The sequence below is a fragment of the Scylla paramamosain genome, unplaced genomic scaffold (genome assembly GCF_035594125.1).
Source record: "Scylla paramamosain isolate STU-SP2022 unplaced genomic scaffold, ASM3559412v1 Contig32, whole genome shotgun sequence".
In the NCBI taxonomy this organism is placed as follows: Eukaryota; Metazoa; Arthropoda; class Malacostraca; order Decapoda; family Portunidae; genus Scylla; species Scylla paramamosain.
Genome location: NW_026973697.1, coordinates 239,581 through 255,000, shown reverse-complemented (window position 1 = coordinate 255,000; position 15,420 = coordinate 239,581). Strand labels below are relative to the sequence as shown.

The window sequence follows — 15,420 nt, the reverse complement described above, 5'->3', positions numbered from 1 at the left end:
AGTCAGTCAGGTGTCAGTCTACATTATATTAATTTTGGGGAGTCTTGTATCCCATAGCTATTAAGTATATTTAAAAGACTGATGTTTACTTTATTTTTTGTAGGGATAGAACAAAATCATGTGTGTCTGAGACCTCACATAGCAAGTTTGATTGATCCTGTTGTGAAATCTTGTTAATTGTAGTAGCACACCAATCTAATCATTCTTTAGTGCCTTCAGTTATATGTGTTCATGTTTCCTATGGCTTTCTATTTTAACCCTTGTTTAAGTCTTGTTAGTAAGCCATTTTTATGCATAGAACTTTGCTTTATTGTGCTTTTGTTGATTCTTTACAGTCAAGATGTGAAAAATCCAAGTTCCAGAACACATTAAAAATTCTTAATAGTCTTTCTGAAGTACACAAAAAAAAAAAAAAAATCTACATCATAATAATCTTCACCTCCACTTTTCAGGCAACACTGGAAACTTCCACAACTCCTTCCAGGGCACCAGCACTGAGCCAGGCGAGATAGCTGTCTCCTTCTACTCAGGCATATTTTCCTATGCTGGATGGAACTACCTCAACTTCATGACGGAGGAGCTGAAGAACCCATTTGTGTGAGTACCGTCTCTCCCTCACTTGGCACCACACTGCCACTCACACCAGCTGGTTTGTAGGCCTTGGCTCAAGCTTTACTGTGACAAGACACAAACACAAGGCAAAGCAGGACTGACTGTGAGGTGCTTCCCTTATGGTCCAAGCAGTAAAAACTTGTCCTTTTGGGTTGTCAGATTTGGGTTCAAGCTCTAGTCAGGTTTACCTCGCTCATTTATGATAGATTAATTTCTTGCTGTTTTGTAATGGAGAGCATACTTCTTTGTAGAGTTGTGACAGAATGGTCTATCTTTTTAAGCATATACCTTTGCTTTTTATCTGTTATCTATAAATCGTGATATGTGAATCATCTCTTTCCATTTTGGACTTGTATATTTTGCAAATGATCTATATGTCTTTGTACCAAATTAACATGCCACTTAAAGGTATCATGAATGCAAATTATCTTTCTGTTTTTGTATTATTTTGATTTCTTTGTTGGAGTGACAAATATTGTTTCATTGGTTACAGTGTTTTCCTCATAAAGTATTTTGTTCCTTCCTTGGATTCTGTATAACTATTTTTGTATAAATTTATGTGAAGGAAATAGTAATATCTTGTTCACATTATAGGTTTTCTATATATTACATCTTCACAAGAAATAATTAAGAACAGCTTCACTAGAATATGAGCAACATTGTGAAGGTTGTGTCCTGTTAGTACATAATTAATTTTGAGAAATACAAGGAGCTCAATGATCAGATATCACCACCAGTCACCACCCTGCCCCCTGCCACCCTGTTAACATCACACCCTGCCCACAGTAACCTGCCCCGGGCCATCTACATCTCCCTGCCACTGGTGACGCTGGTCTACGTGATGGCCAGTGTTGCCTGCCTGGCTGTGCTCTCCCCTTGACATGCTGGCCTCTGATGCCATTGCTGTTGTGAGTACACCATTGACAGCTTCCATGAGTAATTTGCATTGTGTTGTTGATGGCACCATGTGACTGTTGTGGCACAAGTGATAGATAAGTTAGTCAGATCATTCAGTAATTACTTTTATAGAGAATGTAATTATAGCAGACATTGCTCTGACTTTTCTAGTGTTTTGAGTCCATTCTTTAAACTTTACAATTATATGCAATAGCTTAGATATTTTGGTTCTCCTATTAGCATACCACAGTGTATTTATGTTAGAGGAAAAGACAATAATCAGGAATTATCATTAATATTAAGTTTGGCTTATCTAGCAGCTGCAGACTTCAAGCATTATATAATATGAAAATTACTTACCTTTCTAAATTTTCTCCCCATTGTTTTTTGATAATTTTATCCCACGCTATCCAAGCTAATGGTCAGTGTTACAGAACATAACCTTAGTTGTTGTTGTTGCCTTGATGACAGACCTTTGCTGACCGTCTAATGGGCAGCGGCAGCTGGGTGATGCCCTTGCTGGTGGCCCTCTCAGCCTTTGGTGGTCTCTCAGTGCACATCATGACTTCCTCCAGGTGGGTGTTGCTCCTGCTAGCCTTTCAGATCTATTTTCATCTGTTCACCACCTATTTTGTTGATGTAATATATATATAATTTTCCCAGCTGATTCATCACTCTTCCTGACCACCTGCTCTTAGATAGGGAAAACTAGCTAAATCCCACTACACCTCGGGCTATTTATCTCTATACCAGGCTTGTTTTATCCTTCAGGGTAGATAGGCAAGGCAAGGCATCAACATCAGGGTCTGGAGAAAATTTAACTGCTCTTCCTCTCATACACTTGACTCATCATAACCACAAATGCATACTACTTCACTTCAGGATTGTCTAGCTCTTTTTGACTGAGGAATTTAGGCTTTCTTAATTCAAAACACAATTAAGAAAACTAAGAGAACTTGTAAAAGAAGCCATCAGGCCTACATGTGGCAGTCCATGCAGGGAACATACTGACACATCTATTTCTATCTTTCATTGTCATCCATCAATTATAAGAAACATAAGAAAATTCTCTCTCTCTCTCTCTCTCTCTCTCTCTCTCTCTCTCTCTCTCTCTCTCTCTCTCTCTCTCTCTCTCTCTCTCTCTCTCTCTCTCTCTCTCTCTCTCTCTCTCTCTCTCTCTCTCTCTCTCTCATACCTAGTCTCACATCTGGTGTTATACTCCTGCGTTCAGGTTTTCTGTCATATATGAATAGCTGTAGTGTTTGGTGAAAATACCACTACTATATTAAGAGATTTCCTGCTTCATTTATAACCACTAATGATGATGGAGTTCAATTCTAAAGTTATCTTATTTATTTTAACAGAGAATCCACTTTATTCAAGAATTTAGATATACTTGATTGCAAGATTTCCATGAGCTCCACAATCCATTCCTTTCATACACTCCCTCTACTCTCTGTCAGATTTAGAGCACAAGTTATGACTGGTAGTAATGCCCCACTCACCAGCTTAATGATGTTGACAGGTTGTGCTTTGTGGGTGCAAGACAAGGCCACTTCCCAGACAACCTTGCTCTCATCAACTGCAAATGCAACACTCCAATGTCTTCTCTCATCTTCCTGGTAAGACATTGTGCAATGCTATGTGTGCGTGTGTGTGTTTATAGGTTTTTATTATTGTCATTAACAGATTCATTGCTGTGGCTTTTATGTATTTTAAAACAGTATGTGTGACACCTTTCATAATTTTTGTGAATAGTAGCTTTGGTTCAATTAGTCCTCTACATGTTGCAGTTGTGTTCTTTTGAAGTTGGACAAAAACAACATAATTTTTTGTGTTATTTTCAATGTTTTTTTTGTCAGTAAAATACTACTACCACTACTACTGTGTGTGTGTGTGTGTGTGAGCATGCATCATGGTCCTTATGGTGTCCCCTCAGGATGTGCAGTGTGAGCTAATATTTTGACATGGAAAGAAGTATGGAAGTGAATGTACTTATGTGTACATTATTGCTTACCTACACAAACATTTTTTAGTTCTTAACTTCATCAGTCTCTAGTTTCCAAGTTGATGTATTTGTATGAAAAGTGATTGATGAGTTTTCCTAGAGTTATTAATAGATTTACACACACACACACACACACACACACACACACACACACACACACACACACACACACACACACAAACACACAGTTTTTATATATTATTCAGTCAGACAGAACACATCCTCACAAATGAAGAAAATAGATTTAGGTTGGAATGTTTAGTTAGCTTGGTGCGTCTAAAAGTGAATATTTGTCTAAATGCAGTTTGTCTATTATTTTCTTGTAATCACCTTCTGTATCAGAACAAAAGCATGTGGGACTAGTTCAAAGTACCTGGTGCCACAGCCCCACATGATGAGATCTGGCACAACTGCCTGTAATGCCCCTTCATGCTCTCCTTCACTCAGTCATTAACAGTTTGTCTTACCGAATGAGAGGTTGACAAAGCATTCCATTTTAACCACAGCTTGGAACATTCACAAAGACTCACCTCCACCTCCTCTCCTTCCTCTTCCAGGGCCTGTTGTCACTGGTCTACCTCTCCACCATGGACATCTACCGCCTCATTGACTACGCCAGCTTTGTAGAGAGTTAATTCATCCTGTGCAGTATCGCCATTCTGTTGTACATGTGCTGGAAATACCCTGACATGGAGCGGCCCATCAAGGTGAGCACCAGACAGCAGTGGTGGCTGTGATTATGATCTGCCTGTGGTTTTATTTTTATTTATTTATATATATTTTTTTTATTAATTTATTGTTATTTGTTTATTTATTTATTTGTGTGTGTGTGTGTGTTTCTCACAACTCAATATGGGAATGGGATTATGATGATGATTCAGCCTTAGAAAATGGAGCAATGGAAGAAGATGGAATAACAGGATAAGAAAAAAATACTGAAAGAGGAGAAGCAGGAGAAAAATAGGGCTAGCAGGAGAAAGAGAATAGGATGTTACTTGGGAACAACAGCAATTGATCTGAAAGGAGAGGTGAAAACCCCACACTGGTGGATTACCAGTTTCAGGTATCATGGCCTGCTGTGTGAGAGTGCTGGCCCAGGGAGTCAATCCCCAACAACTTGGTCTCATGGCTGCCTTTACAGGAAAACCTGTTTCATTAAGTCTGTTCACTGAAAGCTGAACTAGGCAAGCTGTGTCACCCTAGATGAATTAGTGAGAAATAAAGAAAATGTATCAGTAAATGCATCGCCAACATGAGTTAGGCACCACTGCTGCCACACAACCACCACATCAATACATACTACCTCCTCAGAGCTTATTTATAGTTGAAATGTATAATTATCATGATGATCTGTTGAACAACAGACAAACCACTTCACTCTGAGAAGGCTGTGTGTGTGTAGCTGAAAGAGGACATAGTTGTCACAGAAATTATACTAAATATATAGACAAATGGCATGCTGATAATTAGAACAGGACACAGATGCCACAAGACTACAACGCCTCCCTCTCTGTGCAGGTGAACATCATCGTTCCCATCGCCTTCCTGCTGGTGTGTGGCTTCCTGGTGTTTCTGCTGCTGTATGTGCGGCCATATGAGGTGGGCAAGGGCCTGCTCATCACTGGCTCTGGGGTGCCTGCCTACTTCCTCTTTGTGTACTGGCAGAACAAGCCAAAAATTGTCAGAACAGCACTTGGTGAGTGGTCTGTTTATGGTTGTCCTTTTGTTGATGGGATGTTAGGCCAGTGTGCCACAAAATAGTAGCAAGACAATACTGAGTGTTATGAATGAGCCCTTACTTGTGGAGGGGCACTGAAAGACTAGGGCTTTCTTTTCCATCTTTCTTGAATATTTCTTGATAATGTGAGTAATATTCACTGTTTGCCATATTTTCCTTGGCAAGAAAATAAATGATGAACAGTATGGTTTACCACCTTCTTACATTAAACTATTTCAGTGCCATCTATTCACTCACCAACAGCTGGAGCAAGGAATATACATCCATACTTTCATTCATATAATAATGTAATAACATTCTCAGTACTTTTTTACATCTTAGCCTCAAGCTGTATAAATTTATGTGCATCTATCTCTATACTAAGCAGACATTCTCACAAAAAGTACAGAGAATTAAACTATCCATTCCCTCACACAGCATCACCTGACCTGGTGTCCACACATCCAAAACTGACATTGTCCTGTGTCCTTCCAACAGACCAACTCACTGTTTGGACACAGTTGCTCTTCGTATCTGTGAAAACTGAGTGAGGAGTGACTGACTGCACCTCCTCTACCATTACTACCATCACTGCTGCTGCTACTGCTGCTGCTGCTGCTGCTGCTGCCCTACCACAGCTGCCAAGAAATGCACTTGTGTGTGTGTGTGTGTGTGTGTGTGTGTGTGTGTGTGTGTGTGTGTGTGTCATCATATCATACAGCCTTCACATATTTTATCCACTTGGTTATGGTTCTGTGCATCATGGCAAATCACACTGCTGGTAGACAATGGATATCTGAAATGTTCCCTACTTTAATCCCCTCTGAACTGCTGTTACTGCTGCTGCTGCTGGATCCTTGGTGATCTGTTTGTATTTTTGCTCAAGTGGCTTGTGTGTGTGTGTGTGTGTGTGTGTACTGATGGACCTTGGGAGGGCAGCTGGATGGTGTGAACTGTTGTCAGTGATGACAACATGCACACACACATGTGGCAAAAGCAACACAGCAGCAGATTTGTCAGCCTGGATATGCTCTTTGTAATCTGTGATACTTTTCAGAAGGGGAATATTGAAGGTTTTATACATTATTTATTAGTTATTGTATTTTGGTCATAGGCTGATTTTGCACCACTTTAGCTGATAATTTGAAATTGGTTCTGAACCCAAGAAATACTTGAAGGTGCAATTTTCAGATAAATTAAATAGTATTCCAATTGTACATAGAGATAACAGAAAGTAAGTGAGAGTATTACATAACTGTTTTTGGTATTTTGATTTTTAGGTTTTCACCAAGAGGGTTGTTAGTCCTGGTCTTTGCTTACTGCCTGTCTGGACCTCACAGTGGTGATGGGAAGCCTCAAGCGTGTGACTGTCTGGCAGCTGTGTGGGCCATTCTGGATGAGTATGTGCTGGATGGATGTTAACTGGCACCACATGAGCTTATTTGTTGGCAGATCCAGATGTTGGGAGTACCACAGTTGCTGAGACAATGAGGCAGTCCTGTTAGGGAAGTTTAGTGACTGAACACTGAAGGTTGACCAAACTCCTCTTGGGCTACAGCTATCATTGTACTCATAGCTCAATGGGTAAAGAGTTGTGTACCTTGAATGTTTTGATGGGAATCCTAGTGCTATTCCCCTTATGCCTTGCTCAGCAGGTGTCTGTGAGACCTGTGGATGGTGGTGTTATCACAGTCAAAAATGTTTTATTGTCCCACACTTTTTCCCATTGTCTTCAACATTTTCCCTTAGTATCAAGTCCAATAATCCACAGACTCTCCTCACAAATATAACAGGTGACAGATGCTAAGGAGGTGACAGGACTTCAGATTGAGGGAAATGCTAAACACTGGGAGTGAGTGTGGCAAATTACATGACCTCTGACCAGACTAGACCAACAGGATAAATGAACATGGCCTAACTCCAGGCTGTGCTGTGTTGAGGCAGTCCTGGGGTGAGGTGACAGCTGGTGTGACACTCATAGTCACTGGAGCAGCCAAGAAGCCTCACGACAATTATAAATTGATTAGCTTTGGCACAAGCCTTTGTTATCAGCTAGGCTTGCCTCCTTCACAATGCTCCTGTCTTCCCCTCTGGTGGTCAGCCACTGCCTGCACCTCTGCCTTGTAGGGAATTTACCTCCTGCTCATGAGTGACACGATGAAGAAAAGGAAATAAATGTACATCTTTTCATCTCTGCATGGGACAAATGAGGGCTGTGTGTGTGTATTTCATAATTTATCTTATTTTTTTCTGGGCATTTATGGTGCTGAAAGACAAGAAAATTCATGCATACATTATGATCACTCATTATTAATCTTTTTATTTTATTATCCTTTTCATTATCATCAAGACCGTGCTGGGCTTAAATTAATGTGTGTGTGTGTGTAATTATAGATATGTAGTTGTATTCATGTCCGGTGGCAAATCAGATATATTTTGCTTATTGGTGAGAGAGAGAGAGAGAGAGAGAGTAGTTTTGGCCCAACAGTGAGTAATGATGATGTGTAAAGCATATTCTTCTAGGAGCAAATGAGGCAATGTGTCCGCCAGGCATCAACATGTCACTTCATTGTTACCATGTTTTTAAGCATAAAATAAATGTGCCTTTTTTACAGCTAGCTTGTTTGATTGTCATCAAGTGTGTGTGTGTGTGTGTGTGTCATGCGAATCTTTCTGGACTAGCCGTCCCAGCTATTCTCTCTGTAGAGTTTAGAGATCATGATTATGGTTTAAATACAAGGAAGCTACAGACTTGAGCTTCCTTGAGATGAGTAAGTTGAGACCTGTCACGCAGCACGTTCCATTGGCTCACGGCTGAGAGGATGAGGATTCGACTCCCGGGCCGAGAGGAGAGGAGCTGTGGGATTTGTCTCCCTCCCTTGCTGGAGTGCAGACCCCCTACTAAGATGCCTCTATTCATGGGGGATCCATCTAAAGTTGTGATCCAAGGCATTCTGTGTAGCATGGTGCAGTGTGACCCACCAGGGATCCATGGTTTGGTGGAGGTCAAGAATTCTACATATCGTCTACATTCCTTGGTTGAGGTGGTTCCTCGTGAACATGGCGGGTATCGTGAATCATTATTTCTGCTGTTTCTGTCGTATGAGTTAAAATATTTGTCTAGCGATGTCAAAGGATGGCCAAACATAAAACAAGCGGTGGTTGGTAATATTCAAGAACAGCAGGCGAGGATTGAAAACCGTAGTGAACTGGTGAAATGAGCGAAGCTAGGAGGTTGTGCACATGTTCATTATAATGTTGCTTTACCTCAGATGATAAAATACCCATCATGGTGTATATATATTAAAACCAATGCAGTCCAAACATGAATAATCCGAATCCAAAGTTGGAACGAAGCCGGATTCCGGACGGACACCACGATAGCTGTCTCGTGTGCGCACTGCGCAGTGTACTTGGTCGTGAGGAGTGACATCAATGCTTGTCTTTCTCGCCTGAGTCGTTGACGTGCAAGGACGTCTCGTTGTTCTTCTCCTGTGACCAGAGGTGTACTCTGTCGTTAAGGCCGTGGGTGGTGCACATGTGCCGGACAGCCAGCTGATGGGCGCCAGACTGTAATGGTGATCAGCCGGCTGCTACTGCCACCAGAGCCGGTGAGGCCATGAACTGCTCCTCTCTGCCGCCTCCAGATGGACCATCTGCCCTTCGACCACATCTGGTAAGGTTTGTGTCCATTCCCTAAAACTAGTACAGCTGACTTGGCCTGGCAGTGGCCTTCCTCCCGCTGCCTCGGTATCCCCGCTGGGGATGCCTCCCCGCCCCTCCCTCGTTCCCGCCAACCCTGACCTATATTTAGGTGGTAGTCTAGAGTGATAGTCAAACTGGGTACATGGTGCACCCTAGGGCGCATGATGTTTTTCGAAGGATACTTGGAAATAATTGGGTACATGACATGGCTAGTGCATGTAAGAGTGCACAGTGGGCAAAGATGTTTTAGAAACAAAATTGTGTGTCATGTAGCATGTACATGACATGGCCAGTATGTATTAGAGTGCACAGTAGTACTCTAATACATATACATGAAGCAAATTGTGTCATGTAAGAAATTAATTTAAACTTAAATTAAAATATTACAAATTAGCGTATTGTATATTACACTTGGACGCAACTCGCGCCTCACAGGTTTTGAGTTGTAGCATTTTGCTTTATAGTACATCTAGTACTTATAAAACAGTTATGTAGGATGGGGTGATTATTTTTTATTATTAAAACAGAGACGTGCTACTTTAATTTATATTTTTCAGTCTTGAAACTATGTATTTTTTATTTATTTATTTATTTTTTTTTTGTAATTCATTATCCTATGTGTTAGGATACATGAATATCTCAAAAGCTCCCTTGAAGGTCCATGAGCTTATAAAAGGTTGGGAAGCAGTGGTCTAGACTCTAGAGGATCCGCCTCACTGTCGCGGCGTTCCGCCACTGGTGCCCGTCCTGGCGTCCTTCTCTCCCTTTCTCGAAAGGCCGCTTGGTCGGGTAGTGCTTTGGAGGTGACGGACCAAGGGGTTGTACAGAGTGAGGATCATTTCTTTCATTTATGTTCAAATGATCTGCCGATTAAGACAATTATTTTGTTCAGGTTGTTTACGGCTTACGAACATTGTTGGCTGTTTTAGGCTGCTCGATATTGTTACTCCTAAAGGGAAGGAAGTCCTGGATGAGTGTGTGGGTGTACCTTGGCGTCAGCAAAACAAGGTTAGTGAGTGTCCATGAAAGGAGGAGGAGGAGGGAAAGAGAAAAATAGTATTAGTACTACTACTAATAATAATAATGCAATATGTGGTATAAATTATTGCATATCGCAGAGTCTCGTGGCGTAATGCATCCCACAATTACGTATTTGCTTTTTATACGAAACATGGTTACACTTCTTTCAAGTTCACAGAAAACGGATTTTCACAACAAAAGGAGAACCTCACAGAACCAAGGACTATTTTGAAACACTTCTGTGCCACGCCTCCACTACTTTCAGAAGACTGTAGTTGAAGTTGCAAGGGTCTTCAAGGGTGTTTTTATATTTCTGGTGGCAGATAAACAAGATTCTCTTGTTATGAACAAGAGAAAGACTCTAGAGAACTCGGCTGATCAAGTCTGTGGCCTTTGAACATTGTCGTATTGAGAGAGTGAAGCGTTTCAGAATACAGGCATCAAACACAACGAGGCGTGATCCGAAGCTGTGTTGGTGCTCCGATCAGAAGAGTGAGACAGCCGCGGCGCTCAGATCACACACACAGTCAGTCCTGCCGCCAGTCGCCGCCCAGCCTCGGATGGCGGAGGGGGCACGCTTGTTTCCGATCCGGGATATGTGCTTGTGTTTCACTTGTGACGACTCTCTGACACCTCTGGACGGTTGTGTGTACCTGGCATCCCTGCAACACACACACACACACACACACACGTCCATGTACCATAGCTTATAATTTAACAGCAAAACATGATTACAAACATTTATAAAGACATCCAAAATTATAGAACCACAAACCAACATAACACCATAAGTTAATAAATACAAAATAAGTAACTATCAGATTACACACATACACACACACACACACACAGGCAGCAGCAGCAGCAGCAGCAGCAGGATCGGGTGAACGGAGCCATACCTTCTCATCACCAGCAGGTCAAATGAAAGAGTTTTAAGTGCAGGAAAGTGAAAGGACTTCAGATAAAGTGAAGGAATACAAGTGAAGTGTTCGTAAAGTGTAATCTGACAAAGAAAGTGCAGGAAGAAAGAATGAAAGAGGGCAAGGCGGAGCGGTGCAGAAGGGAGGAACCAAGAAAGGATACGAAGCAAGGGTTTAAGGACGAGGGAGAGGAGGAGAAAGATATGGAAGTTAGCGAGAGTGTGGTGACTCTACCCATCGTCATGTATGGAGTACGCTTCTCATATGAGGGGGGAGGGGGGGAGGAGGATTCAACACTCCTGAACAGGCTGGAATCAGAAGTGTTTCGTCCTATCAGCCTTCTCCTCTAACTGACTCTTACTCAGCCTCTCTTCGCCGCAATGTTACATCTCTTCTTGCCTTCTGCCTCTACTAACACGCTGACTGCCCTTATGATCTTGTTAACTGCATGCCTCTCCTCTTCCCGCAGCCTCGCTGCACAAGACTTTCTACTTTCTCCCACCACTATTCTCTTCACTTCCCAAATGCCCAAATGCAGGATTTAACCAGTATTCACAATCTTTTAATCCTTTCACTGTTAAATTCTGGAACTCCCTGCTTGGTTCTGTATTCTGCCCTTCCTACGACCAGAATCCCTTCAAGGGGGAAGAGTCAAAACATTTTTCAAATTTTGGATTATCCGTTCTGTCCTTTTTCTTTAGTACCTAGCATCCCGGTGGTCCCTTTCTTATGAAATTTTTCCAGCCCCTGGCCAGTGCCACTACTACATAAAGAATACATAGATAAATCGCTAAACTTTTAATTTCGGAGAAGAAGAGCCTGAGTTAGCCCTTGACTTAATACACAGCAGAGGAGGAAAGTGCTTGAACTTTGCCGCATATTATACAACTTTTTTTTTTTTTTACTATTCTTTCTTTTTGCTATATTTGAGGAACTAGACCTTGTAAAATATTGTTTTATGTAAAGTCACTTGTCTTGCGTTTTGTATTTCTGTGAGTTTGGCACACTGCTTTGGTTACGATATGATAAATGTGCGTGTTTGACATCAAGACTTTGCCTGTATTTATATTCTTATCTATTTTAAAATCTGTTTTATGTATTTTTATAGGTGTAGTTAATACGATTTGCTTTTTATTTGATTTCATCAAACATGTAAAAAAAAGTGTTTACAATAAAAAGAGAGAAAAAGGTTAAGAAATAGGTAAAATTAGTGTTGGTAAAACCTCAGCCTGTTGTTGTACGTGTCGTGTTCCAGTTGAGGTTGGCGTGACAAGTGGAAAAGACAAATATGGTGGTGATTTTATAGGTGGACTCTGAAGATACTTTATAGTGTATGAAGTGGCTACACTGTACAAGAGGTAGAGGTGAATGGGTATTACACGCACGGCAAGGAGGACAAGGTGGCAGGTCACCGCTGTCCTGTAAACACTCTGGAGGCACGTTGCCAAATGCACACTGATTTTCTCACACTGAGCTCATCGTGTCGTCTCATTCACGGAAGTCAGTGTCCTTGCCATACTTTGAGTGAGCAGTAAAGTGTTGCCGTATTGTGTGCTGCTGTATCAGCTGCTTCATTGTGCGTCAGCTCCTCATGTTTTCAAAAGTCCTCTTCCTTGCGCACTACTTGAAGAAATTGAGTGCACCACCATGCAGGAAGTCTTCTCCTGGTGTGTGTACCGAGGAAACACCAGTTTGTCTGCTGAGAAAACCTGCACAATTTTATAAAGTAAATATGACATATAAAGAAATGACACGTCAACAATAAGTGGAATTCTCCAAGCAGCGAAACACGAAGCAACCTGCTGCAGCAAATTGCTGACGCCACGACAAGCTTCACTGTTCTGCAAAGTAAACATGAATTTTGAAGACACGACACACCCATGATGATTGGAATTTTGCTAATACTGTAATGGACAGACTGGTTGCATGGGTGGCAGCTTGTTTGAGTGAGGCGGATGTTGGTGGTTTGCGCGGGTGTAAGGACAGATACTTACTCCTGGGACAAAGGAAGTGAGTGACTTGCTGGTCGACTGTCTCTGCTGCTTCATCCTTCACGACGCCACCAGCAAGTGCAAGGCCGCTGTTCTGAAAGACTTTGCTCTGCCATCAAGATTGTCTTCAAAGACCACAGAAGTGATTAGTCACTTTCTCTAAACTGTCCCGATTAATAAGGCTGAACTACTATCACTGCAATCACGAACACACGCTTGGAAATGCCACTAATTCCCACGAGAGCCTGTTAAAGGTTGTCCAGATAAGACGCGGAAGCATTTCAGAATCCGCACATAATATACGTACATCACACTGTTCTCACTGGACCCTACTGACGGAAATAATTCACCTGTTTGTTAGAATATTCCAGAAAAACGACGTAACACGGCCTCTCAAACCCATAGTAGCCTGCATTTACACAACAACAAAAAGAAAACAAGTTGTTACGTACGTACTTCCAACTTAATGCAGGACGGAATACTTATAATATATATATATATATATATATATATATATATATATATATATATATATATATATATATATATATATATATATATATATATATATAGTATTACCACAGTTGTATCGTTCTTGCATCTGATTGGCTGTTAGGTTCAAATCGAGGCCTCTGATTGGTGCGCGTGGTGGGTGCCGCCAGGGCTCAGCTCCAAGCTGCTGAGCACGCCAAGAAAGGGACCACAGGTGATGGAATCAGAGGTTCTAGACAAGACAGTGCCATGCCTGGCTTTCCTTGTGAAGGTTTTCACGCACCACTGTTTACAACGCGATCCAAAAGCAAGAAGAGGAAGCAGCAAACAATGAACGACCAAGAGACGTTAAGCGAGAAGGCGAAGACGCAGAGGAAGGAAGAGGCCAAACAACCCAGCAAGAAAAGGAGGTTAGAGAGCATGGAAGACTGCGGCAGCCACAGGGCCAACACGGAGATGGAAGGCGTTAAAGAGATGAAGCATCGCACCAACAACAAGGGAGACCATATGAAAGGCTGTGAGAGCAGCAAGAGCAGCACCAAGCTGTATGATGGCAAACAGGTTAAGCAACACAACAAGAAGAAGAGGAAGGCGGGAGACATGGAGGACTATGACACCCGTAAAAAGAGGAAGGTGGATGGCGGTGAAGAGGATATGGAACACGGAGAGCAGGAGAAGAGGAAGGATAGAAAAGATAAGAAAACGAAGGCCACGGAGGGCGAGAAAAAGGCCAAGAAGAGAAAGACGCAGGATATTGAAGACCACGAGAGCCAGCCCAAGAAGAGCAAGACGCAGGGTACAGAAGAGGACGAGAGCCTGCCCAAGAAGAGGAAGACGCGGGATACAGAAGAGGACGAAAGCCAGCCCAAGAAGAGCAAGACGCAGGACAAGAAAGAGCACGAGAGCCAGCCCAGGAAGAGGAAGACGCGGGATGCAGAAGAGGACGAGAGCCAGCCCAAGAAGAGGAAGACGCGGGATACAGAAGAGGACGAGAGCCAGCCCTAGAAGAGCAAGACGCAGGACAAGAAGGAGCACGAGAGCCAGCCCAAGAAGAGGAAGATGCGGGATACAGAAGAGGACGAGAGCCAGCCCAAGAAGAGCAAGACGCGGGACAAGAAGGAACACGAGAGCCAGCCCAAGACGAGCAAGACGCAGGATGCGGAGGAAGACAAGAGCCAGGCCAAAGATTGGGGGGAGATATTCTGGTTCAACGTGTTGAGGGTGGTAGTGGACACCGAGCTGGCCACTGGGACGAAAAGAAATGTAAGCGAGTACTGTCGTATTGATATTGAGGAAGGACAACTGGTGGACGGGGCAGTGCGCGGCCACCCTTGTACTGTTCTCCTGGATACCGGCGCTTCTGTCACTATAATGATGGTGTCACTGGCCGAAAAAATGGGCCTTGTCACGGGCGATGAGGAGAAGGTGACGGTAATCTCTAACACGGCTTATGGAACGTTGCGGCTGGAGGTGATCAAGCTGGACGAGGTGGTGATCACCCTGAAGGGCGGCGTGGAGGTCAGCACGCCCTTACAGGTGTTTCCAAAGGAGATGGAGGGTCACTATTCCGCTGAAATGATAATCATGTCCATGAACCGCCTGGAGGAAGCCGAGATCGTGCAAGAGTTCCATCCCGACGGCAGCGGCAGCCTGTTTCTCCGCCACCCTGAACGTCTGCGGCGGAAACCTGAGCCAGGGTTCGTAGGGAAAGTATACACGTTTGTCGCACGAACACTAGATAGCGAGGAGCCGCTCACAGTACTGGTGGACACTGGCGCCGCAGCATCATTTGTCGTGACAAGGTTCGGCCGGGAAAAGTTGATGCACAGGGCAGGCAGGTGTGCTCCGCCGCCGCAACTAATCTCGCTGGACTTTGGACAGGGCACACGCGCACTGATGATGGACGTGGACACCGTTCAAGTGGATCAGGCATATGACTTCTTGTTTGGAAGAGGGATGCTCTATTATTTATGTGCTGTAATGGACTTCATTGACTATTCTTTGACCTTGAAGGTCGGTACAGTAACGGTCAGGCTTCCCTTCCACTCGTCCCGCTGC

At 43.0% G+C, this 15,420-nt stretch overlaps 1 protein-coding gene and 1 pseudogene across 1 annotated transcript; both read left to right on the top strand.

Annotated features, from left to right (window-relative positions):
• The window catches only part of LOC135097815 (Y+L amino acid transporter 2-like), a 68,195-nt pseudogene that overhangs the window by 42,747 nt on the left and 10,028 nt on the right, over positions 1-15,420 (top strand).
• On the top strand, positions 13,693-14,367 carry LOC135097807 (uncharacterized). The gene has a single exon (XM_063999862.1). The coding sequence runs from the start codon at positions 13,693-13,695 to the stop codon at positions 14,365-14,367; it is 675 nt and encodes a 224-aa protein (XP_063855932.1).